This window comes from Canis lupus, chromosome 4 (assembly GCF_011100685.1).
Source record: "Canis lupus familiaris isolate Mischka breed German Shepherd chromosome 4, alternate assembly UU_Cfam_GSD_1.0, whole genome shotgun sequence".
Taxonomy (NCBI): Eukaryota; Metazoa; Chordata; class Mammalia; order Carnivora; family Canidae; genus Canis; species Canis lupus.
The window spans coordinates 38,434,184-38,449,766 of record NC_049225.1 but is presented as its reverse complement, the minus strand read 5'-3'; the positions used below and the strand labels follow the sequence as shown (position 1 = coordinate 38,449,766).

Genomic DNA, 15,583 nt, shown 5'->3' with positions numbered 1-15,583 from the left:
AGGAATCATATTGTCCATATAATTTTGTAACTGTTTTCTTCACTTCATGAAAAGCTTTCTGTAATAGTGCATATGGATCTTTCTTTTTAATGACCACTTCCTACCTCTCAGTTATGTATTCCCCTATTACTGGACACTTAAGTTGTCTTTAGTGGGCTTTTGCAAGCAAGACTGCATTCTTTATTTATTATTATTATTTTTTAAGATTTCACTTATTTATTTGACAGAGAGAGAGAGCACAAGCAGGGGGAGCAACAGAGGGCAAGGGAGAAGCAGGCTCCCCTCAGAGCAGGGAGCTTGAGGTAAGGCTCAGTCCCGGGGCCCTGCGATCATGACCTAAATTGAAGGCAGATGCTTAATCCGCTGAACCACCCAGGTGCCCCAAGACTGCATCCTTTACACAGGCATCCCTGAGCACCTAGGTATGGATGGATGTAAGCCAATTTCCTAGAGGTCGAATTATTAGATCAGATTGCGTGTATAAGTTTGGTTGCTACTACCAACTTTCCCTTCCAATTACCTATATCAGTTTCCACTCCTATGAGCAGAGCAGGAAACCGGCTGTTTGCCATCCCAGCCCGGAGGTTCTGTTACTCTGCTTGACAGAGCTTCATCCAAGTGCGACATTCTAAATTGCATGAGCAAACAAATAAGCTTTAATTTCAATATGGGTGTAATGGATTCTTACTTAAAATGGCATTAAAATTTGCTTTTGCCATGAACATATTATGACCAAGCTTTTCAAACAAACTGTCACCTTATTGCCCCTGGTCCCCTCTCGGAGTAGATCCTCTTTAATCCTCCCCTGTAACAGAAGCACTATTTTATGGTGACCCCACCATCAAGCTATGAAAAAATCCAGCTGTTTTGGCAGAATTAACATGAAGCTCCCTCCTTCCCCCCAGTTTAACAGTCAACAGCAATGTGTGTTAAAGCAGCATCTTACAAATGGGACTGGACATTATCTAAATTACAATCAATATGTTTATAATGCTAAATGCATCTGACCTAAAAACTCAATCTCAAAACAGCATGCATGTGGCTAGATAATCTCGGAGCACATTGGTGACATTTGGTTGACATTTCCTCTCCCGTGTGAAAAAAGAGTTGGTCACTCACTATCCATGAGCACATCGATATGAGACAGAGCCCTAGCTGGTCATTTAAATACCATTCCAATTATTTTCCTGAGATTGTGTCCTTGATGGAGAAATCTAACTTAGTAGAGAAGATCAGCCCTTGTAACTGCAGCAGGCTCAACCCCTAAAGTGAAAATTAAGGTATATGATAAGCAGCTACCTAAACCTTTTTCATAAAGTTATTAATTTATTCATTTAAAAAGTATATTAACTTTCACATCTCCTATGTGCCAGACTGTGCTGGGCACTGAGAATAGAGGGTGGAAAAGGACATGGTCTGTGCCTCCAGGAGCTCCCCTGAGAAACAGGAGACACGACAGCACACAACAGGATGCACGCCCTCCAGCAGACACCAGCCTGGGGACAGAAGGGCCAGAGAAGGATTCCCAGTAAGGCTGACACCTGAGAGGAGGCTCAAAACAGTAAAGACCAGGAGAAAGGGTGTCCCAATCAGAGGAAGAGCAAAGGGGTGCCATCAGAGTCTATTTGAGAGCAGCAAACAGGTGCACAGGGCTGCAGGGAGGGTGTGGAGGAGGGGCTTGTGTGCATGCCCAACAATTATCACCAGACCACCTGGCTAACTGTCCAGATACGCTGAAGGAGGCCTCTGCAGAGGGTGGAGACCACCTCAAAGCAAATAATTTGACAGCCTGTGGGACCTAGATTCAAGCCAGCCCCATCATTTACTAGCTGTGTGAACTTGGACACACTGCATGCCCCCTCTGATATTTGTTATTTTGATTTGTAAAGTGGGGGTGATTATAACGGTGCCACATCCCAGGATGGCTGAGAGGATGAAATGAGACAGTGAATGGACACTGAGTGGCATGATATGGGCAGGTGGTCACTGGCACAATGATTGGCATTGCCTGGGAGAAAATATTTACTCTCTCCATACATTTTACTTTTACAACATTCTTTGATGGCTTATTTGCCTATCTGTTTCTACTTCAAACTCCTCGAAGATTGGAAGGGTGTCTGGTTCATTTCTAGCATCCAGCATATGACCTGGATCATAGAAAGTGCTCAAAAAAAAAAGGTTGCTGATTGCAAATAGCATCAAATCATATACAAAACACACTTTGTGTGTGTGTGCGTGTGTGTACACAATGACTGTATGCAAACATATCAGACCCCAGGGAACTGCAGGCCTCAGTGACCACATGGAGATTAGAGAGATCAAAGACATTAGGGACAGCCTAGCAGACCTACATGTCTGTACCAAGCCCCCCAGAAATAGACCACTAAAGTGCTAAAAGTGTGACTCCAACATCCTCTGTTTTGACATGTTCATTCTTTCAATCAACAAAGATTTCATGGGCAAATCCTGTAAGCCAGACAGTGATCTGGGTGCTTAGAAATATTTAGAGAAAGGGAAAGAAAATAAAACAGTTTTTGCTCAAAATGCTCATAATCTGGAGAGAAAGATAAGGAAATAAGGATATTATTTATGACAGTAGGGTAAGCCCTTAGAAAGAAATAAGTAGAGAGATGCCAAGGAAGGCCTTCTGCAAGTATGCCCCCATGGAATCGTAAAACATTGGTGGAATCAGGCAAACAGAAGTAGCAGGGAAGGGTGTTCCAGGCAGAAGGAACAGCATGCACAAAGGTGTTAAAGACAAGAAAGGACTTTATACACTTCATAGTTCAGAGTGTCTGTAGCAACAGTGCTAGTGGGGTAATGCCAATGGACAAGGTGACAGAGGCCACAAGGGGCCTGAGTGCAAAGGACCTTGCACGAGCTTGACTTCTTTTGCCTGAAAGAAATGGGGAGTCATTGAAGAATATTAAGCAAGGGCATAGCAAAGTGATATTTGCATTTTATAAATATCACTCTGTTAGCATACTAATAGCAAACCTCTATAGGCTTGGGAAATGTGTCAGGGAAAACATACCAGACTCATGTGTTGTCCATGGATCTCACATCTAGTATCGTCAAGCCAAAATAATATCTCAGAAATCACCTCTTCTAACCCCCTTATTGCAGAGATGAAAAAAAAACTATTTTCAAGGGATGTAAAGGAGCTTATCCAAACTATTTATCTTTTTAAAACATTGTGAATGAAATAAAAAAATCTCGGCCCCTCAATTCAGTCCTCCTAGATCCCATTACCATCTGCCACTATGCTGGCATTTCTGCTAGGTGGGTTCACTTCTGCAGACATATTTCAGGGAAGATCCTCTTTAGTGGCTAAAAACATTTACCAATTTTGAGAGTGAGTAGGCTATCTATTCTAGAAACATGAAAGAGAATTTAAGTGGGTTTGTCCATGCTTGCATGGTGATTAAAAAGTTAAACCCTTTTAAACCAGAGATTATTCTTGAGCTTCTAATACTATTTAAATTACAACTCCCAGATCTTGAGTGATGTAACAGTCTGAAGTCGAAATGCTGCTTTCCTTTTTTTTTTTTTTTTTTTTATTTCTTTTTTATTCTGTACATCACATGGAAGTTACCATACAGGACAGAAGGCAACATGGCTAGATTGGCCTGGTAACAACATCTTAGAGGGGTTCTCTGTGCCATAATACTCCCCATCCCCTCAATCCTCTATAAAAATAAACAGGTTGATTATGTCATGTTTCTATCCAGGAAATCTCAAAGAAATCCACAGAGATGTATCTAATCTATATAATACTACAATCTCATGATCCACCGGGTTAGTTACTTCAAACAGACAGTAGCCAGATCATGCAGAGCACCAGGTTCTGGTTTTAGCAGCCCAGAGGCAACCAGCCATCAGCTCATTATTCCTGAAACAAATTTTGCAAGGTAAGTAGATCTCATAGGCTCAAACATCAGGGATAGGTTTATTTAGTCAGTATCTAGTGATAAATTAAGGCAAATGTCTTAACCACACAGATATTAAAAGCCACTTGCTTTTGGAATACCAGATACAGCAAAAGAGAACAGTGTCTGGGAAAATCCCAAACCACAACTTCATATATATATATATATATATATATATATATATATATATATATATTCTAATATATATATATAAATTCTAATATATATATATAAATTCTAATATATATATATATAAATTCTAATATATATATATAAATTCTAATATATATATATAAATTCTAATATATATATATATATATATTCATGAGACACAGAGAGAGAGAGAGAGAGAGGCAGAAACACAGGCAGAAGGAGAAGCAGGCTCCACGCAGGAAGCCTGATGTGGGACTCGATCCCAGGACTCGATCCCAGGACTCCAGGATCACGCCCTCAGCTGAAGGCAGACGCTAAATCACTGAGCCACCCAGGGATCCCCACCAAACCACAATTTCTAAAAGTCATTTCTGTTTGTTTCAAGTAAACATGCAAGACGACAAATGAAAAGCAGCTCCATTATTACCAATGTGATACTGTCATAAACCCCTTCAAAATAGAGATCCTGTAAGAAATCAGTGAGCCCAATATGTCACTGCTCTGTACCCTTATAAACATTAGCTTTATTTAAACCCTAACGAGAAAGCAAAACAAAACCCTAACGAGAACCTGCACATTTATTTCCGTGTCACAAAGGGGTGAGCAGGCTCAGAGAGGTACAGATACTTGTTTACTCTTACACAGCTTGAAAGTGGTAGCTGCAAGGTGAACCCACGTCTCTCTGAAACAAAGCCTGTGTTTTCTGCCTTCCAGGCCCCCAGTGTGAACTGGCTCCTAGGGAGGGAAGGATCAAGGCAAAATGCTGCTGGTGCAGGCAGGGGCGGGAGTCATGCTGGAGCTCCCAGAGAATGGAGAAATCGGAAAGTCCCTGAAGTTGGGTCACATATTGATTTGCTTTGTGGAGGAATCCCTTCAGTAAAGAAGTTGATGCAGACATTTTGTTCCTTCCGTTTAATAAATTAGGACAAGTAAGACTCAGAGACTGGAACTGCTTACATCCCAGGAGAAAGCAGTGCCTTTTCCACCCCCACCCCAAATCTACCTGCTGAAACTCAGAGCTCAGTCCCCCTTCCATAGGACTTCCTGTTTTTCCATCACCAGTAAAAGCCCTGTATCTATTTGACCAGGAGAGGTATCTTCTTAGATAGAAAGGGGAAAAGAACACCTTCTTTTATTTATTTTTTTTTAAGATTTTATTTGTTTATCTGAGAGAGAGAGTGAGAGAGAGCGCAAGCACAAGCTGGGGGAGGGGCAGAGGGAGAAGCAGGCTCCCCGCTGAGCAGGGAGCCCAATGTGGGGCCATATCCCAGGACCCCAGGATCATGACCCAAGCCCAAGGCAGCCACTTAACTGACAGAGCCTGCCAGGCACCCCAGAACACCTCTTTTAAATTGTCTCTGTCTTGCTAAAGTGTTTCATATATATTTAGCATTATCATGATAGCTAAAAATGAAATGAAAATCATACTATAATTTTGCTTTTGTGGCTGCAAATTAAGTTCTCTGAAAGATTCTATCAGTAAAAATCAACACTTCAAAAGATACTGTTATCAATCCAGCAGGCCAGGAACCGAAAGCACAGTCTCATCCACAGTGTACTGCATTTGACAATTCTTTAATATCATTTCTAGGCATATCATTTATTTTTCACTCTGCCAATGAAATAATGAAGGCTTTTGTGCCATGTTTCATTGGTTGGACAATGATAACCCTGAGTATCCCAGCTGGTGCTGCTGGACTCCCAATTAAAGAATAAAATTAAACTGCAAAGAATGAAGATATCCAGAAAGTCAGGAAGCAGAAAGAAGAGGCATCATGCTTTATGGGTGTTCATTCTAGATATGTTCATTATATGCCAAAGCCTGGGGAAGGCAAATATGGAATTTAAAAAGACACCATCTGTTGTGTGATGTTCCAAATTATAAACTTAACCCTTAATTTCTACATCCCCTGCTGTTCAGTAGTTCTCCTTCTTCAGGATGAATTAAAAAAAAAAAAAAAAAAAGGTTAGCACATTAATGAAGCAGGTTTAGTAGGATTGATGCATATGCCCAGTATATTTTGATAAGCCCAACATCACAACCTGTATATTTTCCCCAGAAAGAAATTCTTGTTATATTTTACTCTTAAAACACACACTACCCATAAATACAGTGGTTGCCACAAGCTGAAGGTCCATGCAACCCACAGCAAGCCACAGTCTTTATGTGATTTTTATATTACTTATTATCTTTGGACCCTTTGAAAGAAAAAAGCAGAGATTTAAGAAAGCTTTCAAATCTGTGAAATGAAAGGTAGAATAATCCCTCAAGCGAAGAGAGTTTCTTTTTTAAAAAATGCTTTTAAGACCAAAAAAAAAAAAAAAAAACAAAACCCCAAAGAGTGTATAGTCCAAATCAAAAAGATTTCCTGGGTATATATTCAAAAGCAACCTGTGGCATACATAACAGGAGAAATTTCTATTAAAAAGAAAAACAAGAGTAGGGTATCCTCGGAAATGCCCATGTTTTCTTCCCCCCATAGGTCTGAAATAGCCCAGTTTCTAAAACATACTTAACAAATAGGACACAGCTCATTCAGGGTTGATTAGAGTTCACAAAATAGTTTTATTATATGTAAGAAAGCATACAGGCAATAAAATGAAGAAACATTCACAATGCATAAATAACACAGACCTGATGCAGGAGATAATTTTCAGTGGATTTCCTTCTTGTTACCCATTTCATCTAAATGCTAAGTAAATTGCTTATCAGCAAGAATATTCTGTAAACATTTCAAAGAAATTCTCTTGAAATGCCCCACACGAATGAGTATCTGGCAGGAGAGACTCATGATACTTTATACAGTTGAGATGATGAGCTAGGAACTTGATTCCAAAGCATAGAGAAGGAGCTAGCATTTGTCAAAAGATACTGATGGCTCTGGGGCACTTAACACACCCAAAGAGAAGGGGTCTCCTGTTCTTCCACCAAGAGAAGTATCTAACTGGAGGATGATAATGAGGCACTATTCGTTAGTTAGTATACTATTAACATTTAGACTTAAAAAAAAAAAAAACATGTTCTAAATTCAGATTAAAGCACTACAAAAAGTCGTCCCACTGAGTGGTGTGATTTGATCTGGTAAGATGGTGATGCAGGATTTGACCTTTGTCCACTGGTGAGACTGTAACGCAAGAGTTAAGGAAACATACTATCTTCAATACACTACATGTGTCTAACCAGGACAGCCATTTGTTTGGTTCAGAAAAACTACCTGACACTGAAATGAGAAAAGACACAGAGGGCCAATTATTTTACATAAATACAAAGTGGCACATACTTTTTATTACCACCTAAGGTCATAAATTTCAAGTTGGGTCCTTCTCAAGCTAGCTTTTATTTAAGATATTTACAGAACCGCAAATCACTCTCCTGGGAAAGTCTTTGTCATTAAAAAAATTTGGACACAATAGTAGCTATGCCTTTTTAAGTTTTTCAAAAATTTTCTAGAAAAAAAACCATTCACAGCATTTGTCAATTCTCATCTTGTATTTATTTATGCCGATGAATTTCCTGTCAGTCTTGCTGTGTTTCTGGAAGTTATACATGAGCATTTAGAATCTCAGAGAGTTTGTGTGTTTGTTTCATTGGCCAATAAAGTGCTAGTTTTAAGTGGACGAAACGTGATTGTAAGGTCTCAGATAACTCATTAGCTTATCTTATGACATCTGATAAATATAGATTTATTTAATAAATTAAAAATATCCATATAATACAATAAATAAATAAATAAAACCAATTACAACAAAGCATCTCTCAAGTCTGAAAAAAAAATATCACTCCTACTGTAAGGCTCAATTATGTTTTAGAAATAATTTATGAAGGCATGCACCTACCTTTACAATCTGAAAACTCTGCTTGGGCCAGTGTTAGCACCTGTTTGTACACAGCAAACTCAACCCTTCTCATTTCCTTCCTGGAAAGGATTTATTTTTTAAGCGATGTTGTTCATTGTTGATTCTGTGCCCTATTTTTTGAGTCCTAAGATAAGAATCAGTTTCTAAAAATAATTTTGGAGCCTAAGACACGTCCCTGTGAACGTTCACTTCACATATGTCTCTTTGATTCACTATGAACAACACAGAAAACACACTGGAATGGATTTTAAAATATAGTTAGTTGTTGAAGGGAGTAGCTGAAGGGAAGCAGCAGAGAGAGAGGAGGGCTTGCCTGACATCTGAGTCTCACCACACCTTAGTTTCTTAACAGCAAGCCACTGAAAATCTCCTCCAGCTTTTGGGATAAGCCTGTCTGGCAGGATTCATCTCAGGGTTCAGGTTGGATGCTGTCCATTTTGTGTGACGGGCTGGATCTTCTCTAGAGAGACATCAGTATCATAGTCCAATATGACAGACAAGGCCGGGGACAGCTTCTCCAAGGGTCTGGCCATTCCACCTGCCTCCTCCTTCTTGAGGTCCTCGGAGGAGCCCACTGCATGTGGGATCAGATAAACCAGATTGCAGTCCTTGGAAATGGAGCCTCGAGGCTCGTGATGGCTGGAAAACACCACGGCCCCATTGTTATTGATGCTAACCGTCTCTATGGCATTATTCGTTGTAGGGCAAAGTCTGTAGCATCCTAAGAGGGTTGAAAATGCCTTCCGAAAATCAGCATTAAAGGCATAAATGATGGGGTTCAAGGAGGAATTAGCCCACCCAAACCACACAAACACATCAAAGGTGATGGAATCAATGCAGAAGGGCTTGGTCTCCCCAGACCCACAGAAGGGCACCATGCAGTTCAAGATGAAGAAAGGAAGCCAGCAGCACACAAATACCCCCATGATCACAGACAGAGTCTTCAGAACTTTAGTCTCTCTCTTGAAGGACATCTTAAAGGAGCTTTCTGGTTGAGAACACTCCACAGGGTTTCCATTACCTGTAGTGGTCTGGCAATTCTTGGCATGGACTGCTGCCCTCTCTAAGGCCGAAATGCGCCGTATTTGTTTCTGGGCGATCCTATAGATCCTGGTGTAGGTGACAATCATGATGGCCACGGGGATATAAAAGCTTATTAGGGAGGATGAAATGGCATATGTCCTGCTTAAGCTGGAATCACAGTTGTCCATGGTCTCACCCAGGGAAGTGGCATTCCCATCGGAGGAACTTGTGGGTTTTGCCTTGTGCCAGCTGAGCTGCACTGGGATGAAGGAGATAAGTACAGACAAGGTCCACGCCACGCTGATCAGAATGAAGGCTGCCTTGGGGGTCATCTTCCTCTCATACCGGAAGGGACTAGAGATGGCCCAATACCTGTCCACGCTAATCACACAGAGGTTGAGGATGGACGCAGTGGAGCACATGATGTCAAAGGCCACCCAGATGTTACAGAAGGACCCAAAGGGCCAGAAGCCAGCGATCTCTGCCACCGCTTTCCAGGGCATGACCAAGACGGCCACCAAGAGATCTGACACGGCCAAGGAGATGACAAAGAAGTTGGTCACCTTGGACCGCAGGTGTCGGAACCTGATGACAGCGGCACAGACCAGTGTGTTCCCCAGCAGTGTGGACAGGATGAGCAGAGACAGGAAACAGGCTGTAAGGATGCGGAATGAGAAGTCTCTCTCTACCACCAGCCCAGCCCCATCCATAGTAGAGGTGTTCAGAGTCCTCATATTGCTGAGGGAGAGCACACAGGGGGCTCTGACACCCTCCAGTTCCTAAGCAGGGATTAGGGGGCAGGCAGACCTGCAGGAGTTCTCACTCACCAGGCAGCCCCCTTGCACAGCCCCACTCGCTCCCCTGGGTGGAGGACCTCACCATCACAGGGCTGCAACAGCTTGCGTGGCAGGAGCCTGCCCTCAGCGACCCAAGTCAGCCCCTCGGAAGGTCCGTCTTGCTTGCTACAACTGTCTTCTGACTCCCTTGCTCCAGGTCGCTGTCGTGTTGACCAGCTGCCCCTTCAATTCTCTGTGGAAAGCCCTGGCTTTTTAGCATATTCTAAACTATCAATCCAGAGACTCCCAGGCCTCTGTGGATCTAGTCATCTGTAGTCATATTTGGGAGCTGTTGCCTCTCTGGTGGTGACAGAGTCTCCCCTTTAGAAGGTGCAGCTGAAAATACATGCCTCACTCCTCCAAGCCCCAGCTCCACGGCAGCTCTCCAAACGTCCTATATAAAAGCAAAAAGAACGCAAAGATTGTTCGCCAGGACTTGAGCAGATCGCAGCTTTACCCGTATCAGACCCACTTCCGCTCGGTCCGAGCCACCTACCTTGCCTTGAGCTTGTCTCTCCCAAAGCCCCAGAGCTCGGAAAGCGGCTTCGCTGGGCGCCGCAGCTCCACGACGCCCCGGAGGTGCGCCCGAGTCCTGCCTCCTGCCTCCTGCCTGGCGGGCGCAGCCGGGGGCTGGCTCCTGACGCGCAAAAATCGGAGGACGGGTTTGGGAAATGGTCCCAGGCCAGGTCCCCGAGGGCCGGCGCTGCCCTGCTGCCTCCAACGGCTAAAGGCCGTCCAAAGGCTAAGGCGCCCGGGGAAAGGGTTCCCAGGCGCTCGGCGCCCCCTTGAGAGAGGCCCCCTCCGGGGCTACTCGCCTGGACAGTGGCCGTCTCCGCTGCCTTTCTCTCGGCCCCTGGGGCAGGCTCTGCGCCTCCCGCCGCGCCGTCCGCGACCTCCCGGGAGCCCGTGGGAGCGCCAGGCGGAGCGAGCCGAGCTGGCACCGGAGGGCGCGCGGGCCAGCCGGGTTCCCGCGGGGCACAGCCCACCCCGCCCGCGCGTCCCCTCCCCTGCCCTGGGGGCGGGCTCCGCTTGGCAGGCAGAGTGGCGGGCGGCAGCCGCACGTGGTTCCCGGGGGGTGCGGCGGGGAGAGGGGGGCGGCGCTGGGGGCGCGGGTAAGCCCAGGCGAGCGCTCGCAAGCCCTGGGGGCCCGGCCAGTCCCCGGGCCCTCGGACCCCCGGACCGCGCGCGACACGGCCCGCCAGACAAATCCCCGTGTTCAAACCTCGGGTAAGCCTGCAGGCGAAGCTCGGCCGACTTCCCCCGGGGTAGACCCCGAGCCCTTCCCAAAGACCGAAGCAAGCTGGCGCCCTGCCCACCGTCCACGCACACCAAGCCCTGAACGGCCTGCGTCCGACCTGCGCGGTCTCCAGGTGTCCCCAGGTAGGGCGAGGCGGGCCGCGGCGCCTGTCCTCACCGCCCTCGCTGTCCCAGCGGGCTCCGCGCACAGGCGCGCCTGGCGGGTGCGCTCACCAGCTCCGCCCGGGCGGCGGGCTCCTCGCGCGCCTCGGCCACCGCGGACCTGCCGCCTGCGCCCCGCGCGCGGGAGCGCCCCGACCAGCACCGCGAGCTCGGCGGGCCCGGGCGCCCTCTGCCGGCCGCGGCGGCTTCGCGAGGCCCGGCGGCGCCCTCGCGGGTGCAGACCTCCCCCGCCCGGGCTCTGGGATCTCTGGGTTTGCGCGGGACCCGCGCGCGGACCCGCCCTTCCCCGACCTTGGCTGCCGGAACCTGGAGAAGAAGATGCTCAATATTCCTCATTCAGGCCTCATTCTGCTAAAAATCGACAAGAACGAAAAGTTCCTCTTGCTGGCACTGCGTTCACTGAATCGGCGTATTTTCCTGAGCCCTCATTGGGGCGAGAGGGTCAGGAGCAAGGTGCACGCTTACTCCCAAAGGGACCACACGGAACGGGCATTTCCTGAGCGGCCTCTGCGTCCCGGGCACACACCTTCTGTTGTTCGCCCCCTCCCACAATCCCTCCTCATAGGCCTGCTCCTCTTCACCCTGCCCAAGTGGAGAATGAGGTTCAGAAAGATGTTCAAAGTTACAGGGCTGACGACGGTGCTGGCTGGCCGACTCCCGCCTGCGTGCTCTTTTCACTTACACATCCCTGGCCACGGGGGGCTCCGGGTCCAGCGTCGGAGCCAACAAACTAAATAAGTAATTACCCACAGGTCTAAAATAGGGCGCGGGGCAAAATGGACGCAAGAGGAGCTACTGGAAAAGACCTCCCTGGCCTCCTCCCAGCGCCTGGACAATGCGTTGCGGGTCAGACTGCGGACTGACTGTCCATAAATGGCCATAGCGGCGCCTTCCTGCGCGAGGAGCATCCACGGCCGACCGCCCGGCTTCCCGCCCTTGCCCTGCCCCTGCGGGCCGCGTGGGCTCCCTCTCTTCCCCAGCTTGGTTTCTTCCTCTGCAAAATGGTGATGGTCTAAGCAGGATTGTCTAAGCATCACATGAGTTTACAGAGGCTTGGCCCTGAGCCTCGGTACTCAGCCCCCCGCCGGGCAGATGTCCCTGGGGCTCATTAGAAAACCAATAGCCTTAGCTCCGTGAGAAGCCGGCACCACTGTGGAAGCTACAGTTTTCTCTGTAAAAACCCAGAATGTTAAGTAACAATTCGATTCACTTAACCAGTACAGCTTGCACCTTAGTTTTGGAGGATCCTGACACAGACCATCCTGTGCCTCTGCCCCCGGCTCTGCGCTGCCACCCTCTTTCTCGATGTCACACGCCGTGAGTCGTGAGTCAAAATCACAGACACACGCGTGCCCGAAGAATCACATTCTTGTAAAGCCGTAAGTCATGCTTAACATGAGACTTCCAAGTCATTTGCCTTGAAGCAGTCGTTCCCCCAAGCTTCTTCATCTTTCTTTTCCTTTTACTAAGAAGTACAAATTAAGGGTATGCTTCTGATTCAAGAAGGCCATGTGAGCGTGAACATTTAACTCCCCACATCCAACCACTCCATCCTGAAATGTTTCCAATGCCTTCCACCTGGAAAGACACAAGTAAGAGAACTTCAGCATTAACCCTGGAAAACACGGGGCAGCCCCCGGTGGCGCAGCGGTTTAGCGCCGCCTGCAGCCCCGGGCGTGATCCTGGAGACACTGGATCGAGTCCCACGTCAGGCTCTCTGCATGGTGCCTGCTTCTGCCTCTCTCTGTCTCTATGAATAAATAAATAAAATATTAAAAAGAAAAAAAAAACCTGGAAAACAGGAAAGAGTGTGGTCCTTTTTCTGGGATAAAGAGCAGGTGAGATTGGATTAGAGGAGGGAAGACCTCCCTGGCATTTTCCGTATGGAATGAAACCCCAAAAGAACACATTACCGAGATTGAGGTAACAGATGCTGGAGGTCATGGTAAGGCCAACTGATAAGTGCCCTCAATGCTGAAGTCCTCCCAGAGTCAATGACCCTGACAATGCCCACTGCTCTTTAAATAAAACAAGGAAGACAACTTCAACCAGAACACCCAGGTCCCCCAGAGTCTCATCTATATAAAGCCCAGTGGTGACTGGTCAGGTTCCAAGTGACATCACATTTAATGAAGCACCAGTCCAACGGCCAAAAAATACTTGACATGAAATGTAACTATTACTCAAAAGCTTGTTGGAATCCTCGCTTCTCTCAAGCTACGCAGCTGCTGGGGGGGGTGGGGGGTGGGGACTCTTTCTTTGCTTGAAAAGTCCCCTAAATTTTTTCCAAACTAACCTATGCTGACCTTTGTCATTTTCTCTCAACTCATTCACCTGACAGGTCTAGGTGTTCAAATCAACACACATCACTTCCGTGGTGGCTGAGAGTTATTTCTCATTCACAAGTAAATGTCTGCCATTTTCAGTGTCAGAACATCAAAGCTCCTCCTTACCCGTAATACACAAGAAAGCTAGAGAAGGAGGGAAGAACCCGTGAATACCCGAGGGAGTGATTTTGTTTCCTGTCACCAGGAAACCAGGAGAGTGGAACAATTTCTCATGATTCCAAGACAAACACCTGAGATCTTGTTCTAGCAGACTTAGTTCACTGATTTTTGAACATGATTGCAGAGAGAACAGGAAAGAGTAAAATGTAGCTTAAATCCCATGGCTTTTTTCACTTTGCAGAGTGTGAATTTCAGAGGAACTTACAATTTGGCTGGAGATTTGGGCTTTTTCCCATTTTTTTTTCCCTCTCTTGAAGCAAGGTGAAACAAAGGCTTCCGTTTTGTTCTAAAAAAATCTCCCCCACAAACATCAAGAACACGAATATAAATGCAAGCAGGTATTAGCATTAGATCATGCTGGGAATGTAAACCCAAACACAAAAGCACCTTTATTTCCCAAATTGGCAGGTCTTTTAAGCTCCGCTGTGATTTATGCACTGCAGGAAGGAGGAAGTTAAAATGATGCTTTTCAACAAATTTTTATTTAGAGTTTGTAAAAGTAAATCAATACAAAAGGCATGTTATCACAGAGGTATCTTAATCTCATAAAGGAATACATAAAACAACTGAACTGCCAGGTATAACAAAGATATATTGGAGAGGCTTTGGGATTACTAAAACTGATGTTATACCAAAAATGATTGCTTATAATGTCAATGAAAAAAAAAAATGAAGCTTGGCTAACCTTGACTAAGTAACTAGAATGAATGCTTGTTTTCCACCATAAATACAACATCTCTGAAATTCCTAATCCCGTGTCATATTTTCTTTTCCTATACTTACTACACAATTCAAAACTCAATGCCATTAACAATTTTGAAATCAACAAATATTACTTTCTGTAGTGGTTGCGATGTAGCTCGGCACACATTAAGTGCTTTCATTATTGCATATGTTCATGGTTCCTTTTTTCCTCTTCCTCTTTTTCTACCTTCTTTAAGCTTAACTGAATAGTTTTTATTTTATCTCCTGCTGTCCCCTTATGTTCTATAATTCTTTGTTACTTTCATCATTGCTTTAGAGTGCATCCTGTATATAATAAGATTTTTATGATATAATTCATATGATACATACTACATATTTATATAAGATGCGTACATTATATATGAATATCGCTGATCTATATTATGTATCAGTATAGGATATATATCCACATCTTACATTATACGTCTTTCCTAAAGCCTATCTTCAAACTATAGTATATCATTTCGTGCAGTCAAGAATCTTGTAATAATTTTCTTCCATGTCTCCCCCGCCAGCTTTATGCTGTTATTGCCATACTTTTTACTTCTCCATGTGGTATAAAACCCATAATACACTGTTATAATTTTTCTTTAAACAGCCAATTATCTCATAGATTTAAATAATAAGAAGAAAATACATTACTTAGCCCTGCACCGTTTCTGATGCTCCGCATTCTTTTGTGTGACTTCATACTTTCATCTGGTACCGTCTTTCTGCTTACAGGAGGAACTCTAACTTGTCTAGTGGTACAGGTCTGCCGGTGATTGAGCCTCTTAGCTTTTAGATCTCTGAAAAGTCTTTATATTCCTTTTGCTTTTCAGAGATATATTTTTTAAAGATTTTATTTATTTATTCATGAGAGACACAAAGAGAGGCAGAGACATAGACAGAGAGAGAAGTAGACTCCCTGCAGGGAACCTGATGTGGGACTCCATCCTAGGACCTGGGATCACACCCTGAGCCAAAGGCAGACACGCAACGACTGAGCCACCCAGGTGCCCCTTTCAGAGATATTTTTGTTCAGGTTAGGTCAACAGAGCTTTCCTTTTAGTTCTTTAAGAGGTTAGCCCAGTGTCTTCTCACCTGCATGATTTCCAGTGAAAAATCTGCTGTT

At 45.2% G+C, this 15,583-nt stretch overlaps 1 protein-coding gene across 2 annotated transcripts; it reads right to left on the bottom strand.

Moving 5' to 3' along the window:
- Positions 1–6,624: 6,624 nt before the first annotated feature.
- DRD1 (dopamine receptor D1) lies at positions 6,625–11,288 on the bottom strand. 2 transcript variants are annotated; one of them, XM_038533740.1, is made up of 2 exons: positions 11,155–11,288; positions 6,625–10,193 (listed from the first exon to the last, which is right to left on the bottom strand). In XM_038533740.1, exon 2 carries the CDS (start codon positions 9,695–9,697, stop codon positions 8,357–8,359), a length of 1,341 nt encoding a protein of 446 aa, XP_038389668.1. In that variant the 5' UTR covers positions 9,698–10,193; positions 11,155–11,288; the 3' UTR covers positions 6,625–8,356. The 2 variants fall into 2 exon arrangements, with proteins under 2 accessions (XP_038389668.1, XP_038389667.1); XM_038533739.1 differs by lacking the exon at positions 11,155–11,288 and adding an exon at positions 10,296–10,737.
- Positions 11,289–15,583: the final 4,295 nt, after the last annotated feature.

Bases quoted from the DNA above. Each gene is read 5' to 3' on its own strand.
- DRD1 (XM_038533740.1), bottom strand. From the start codon at position 9,697: ATGAGGACTCTGAACACCTCTACTATGGATGGGGCTGGGCTGGTGGTA.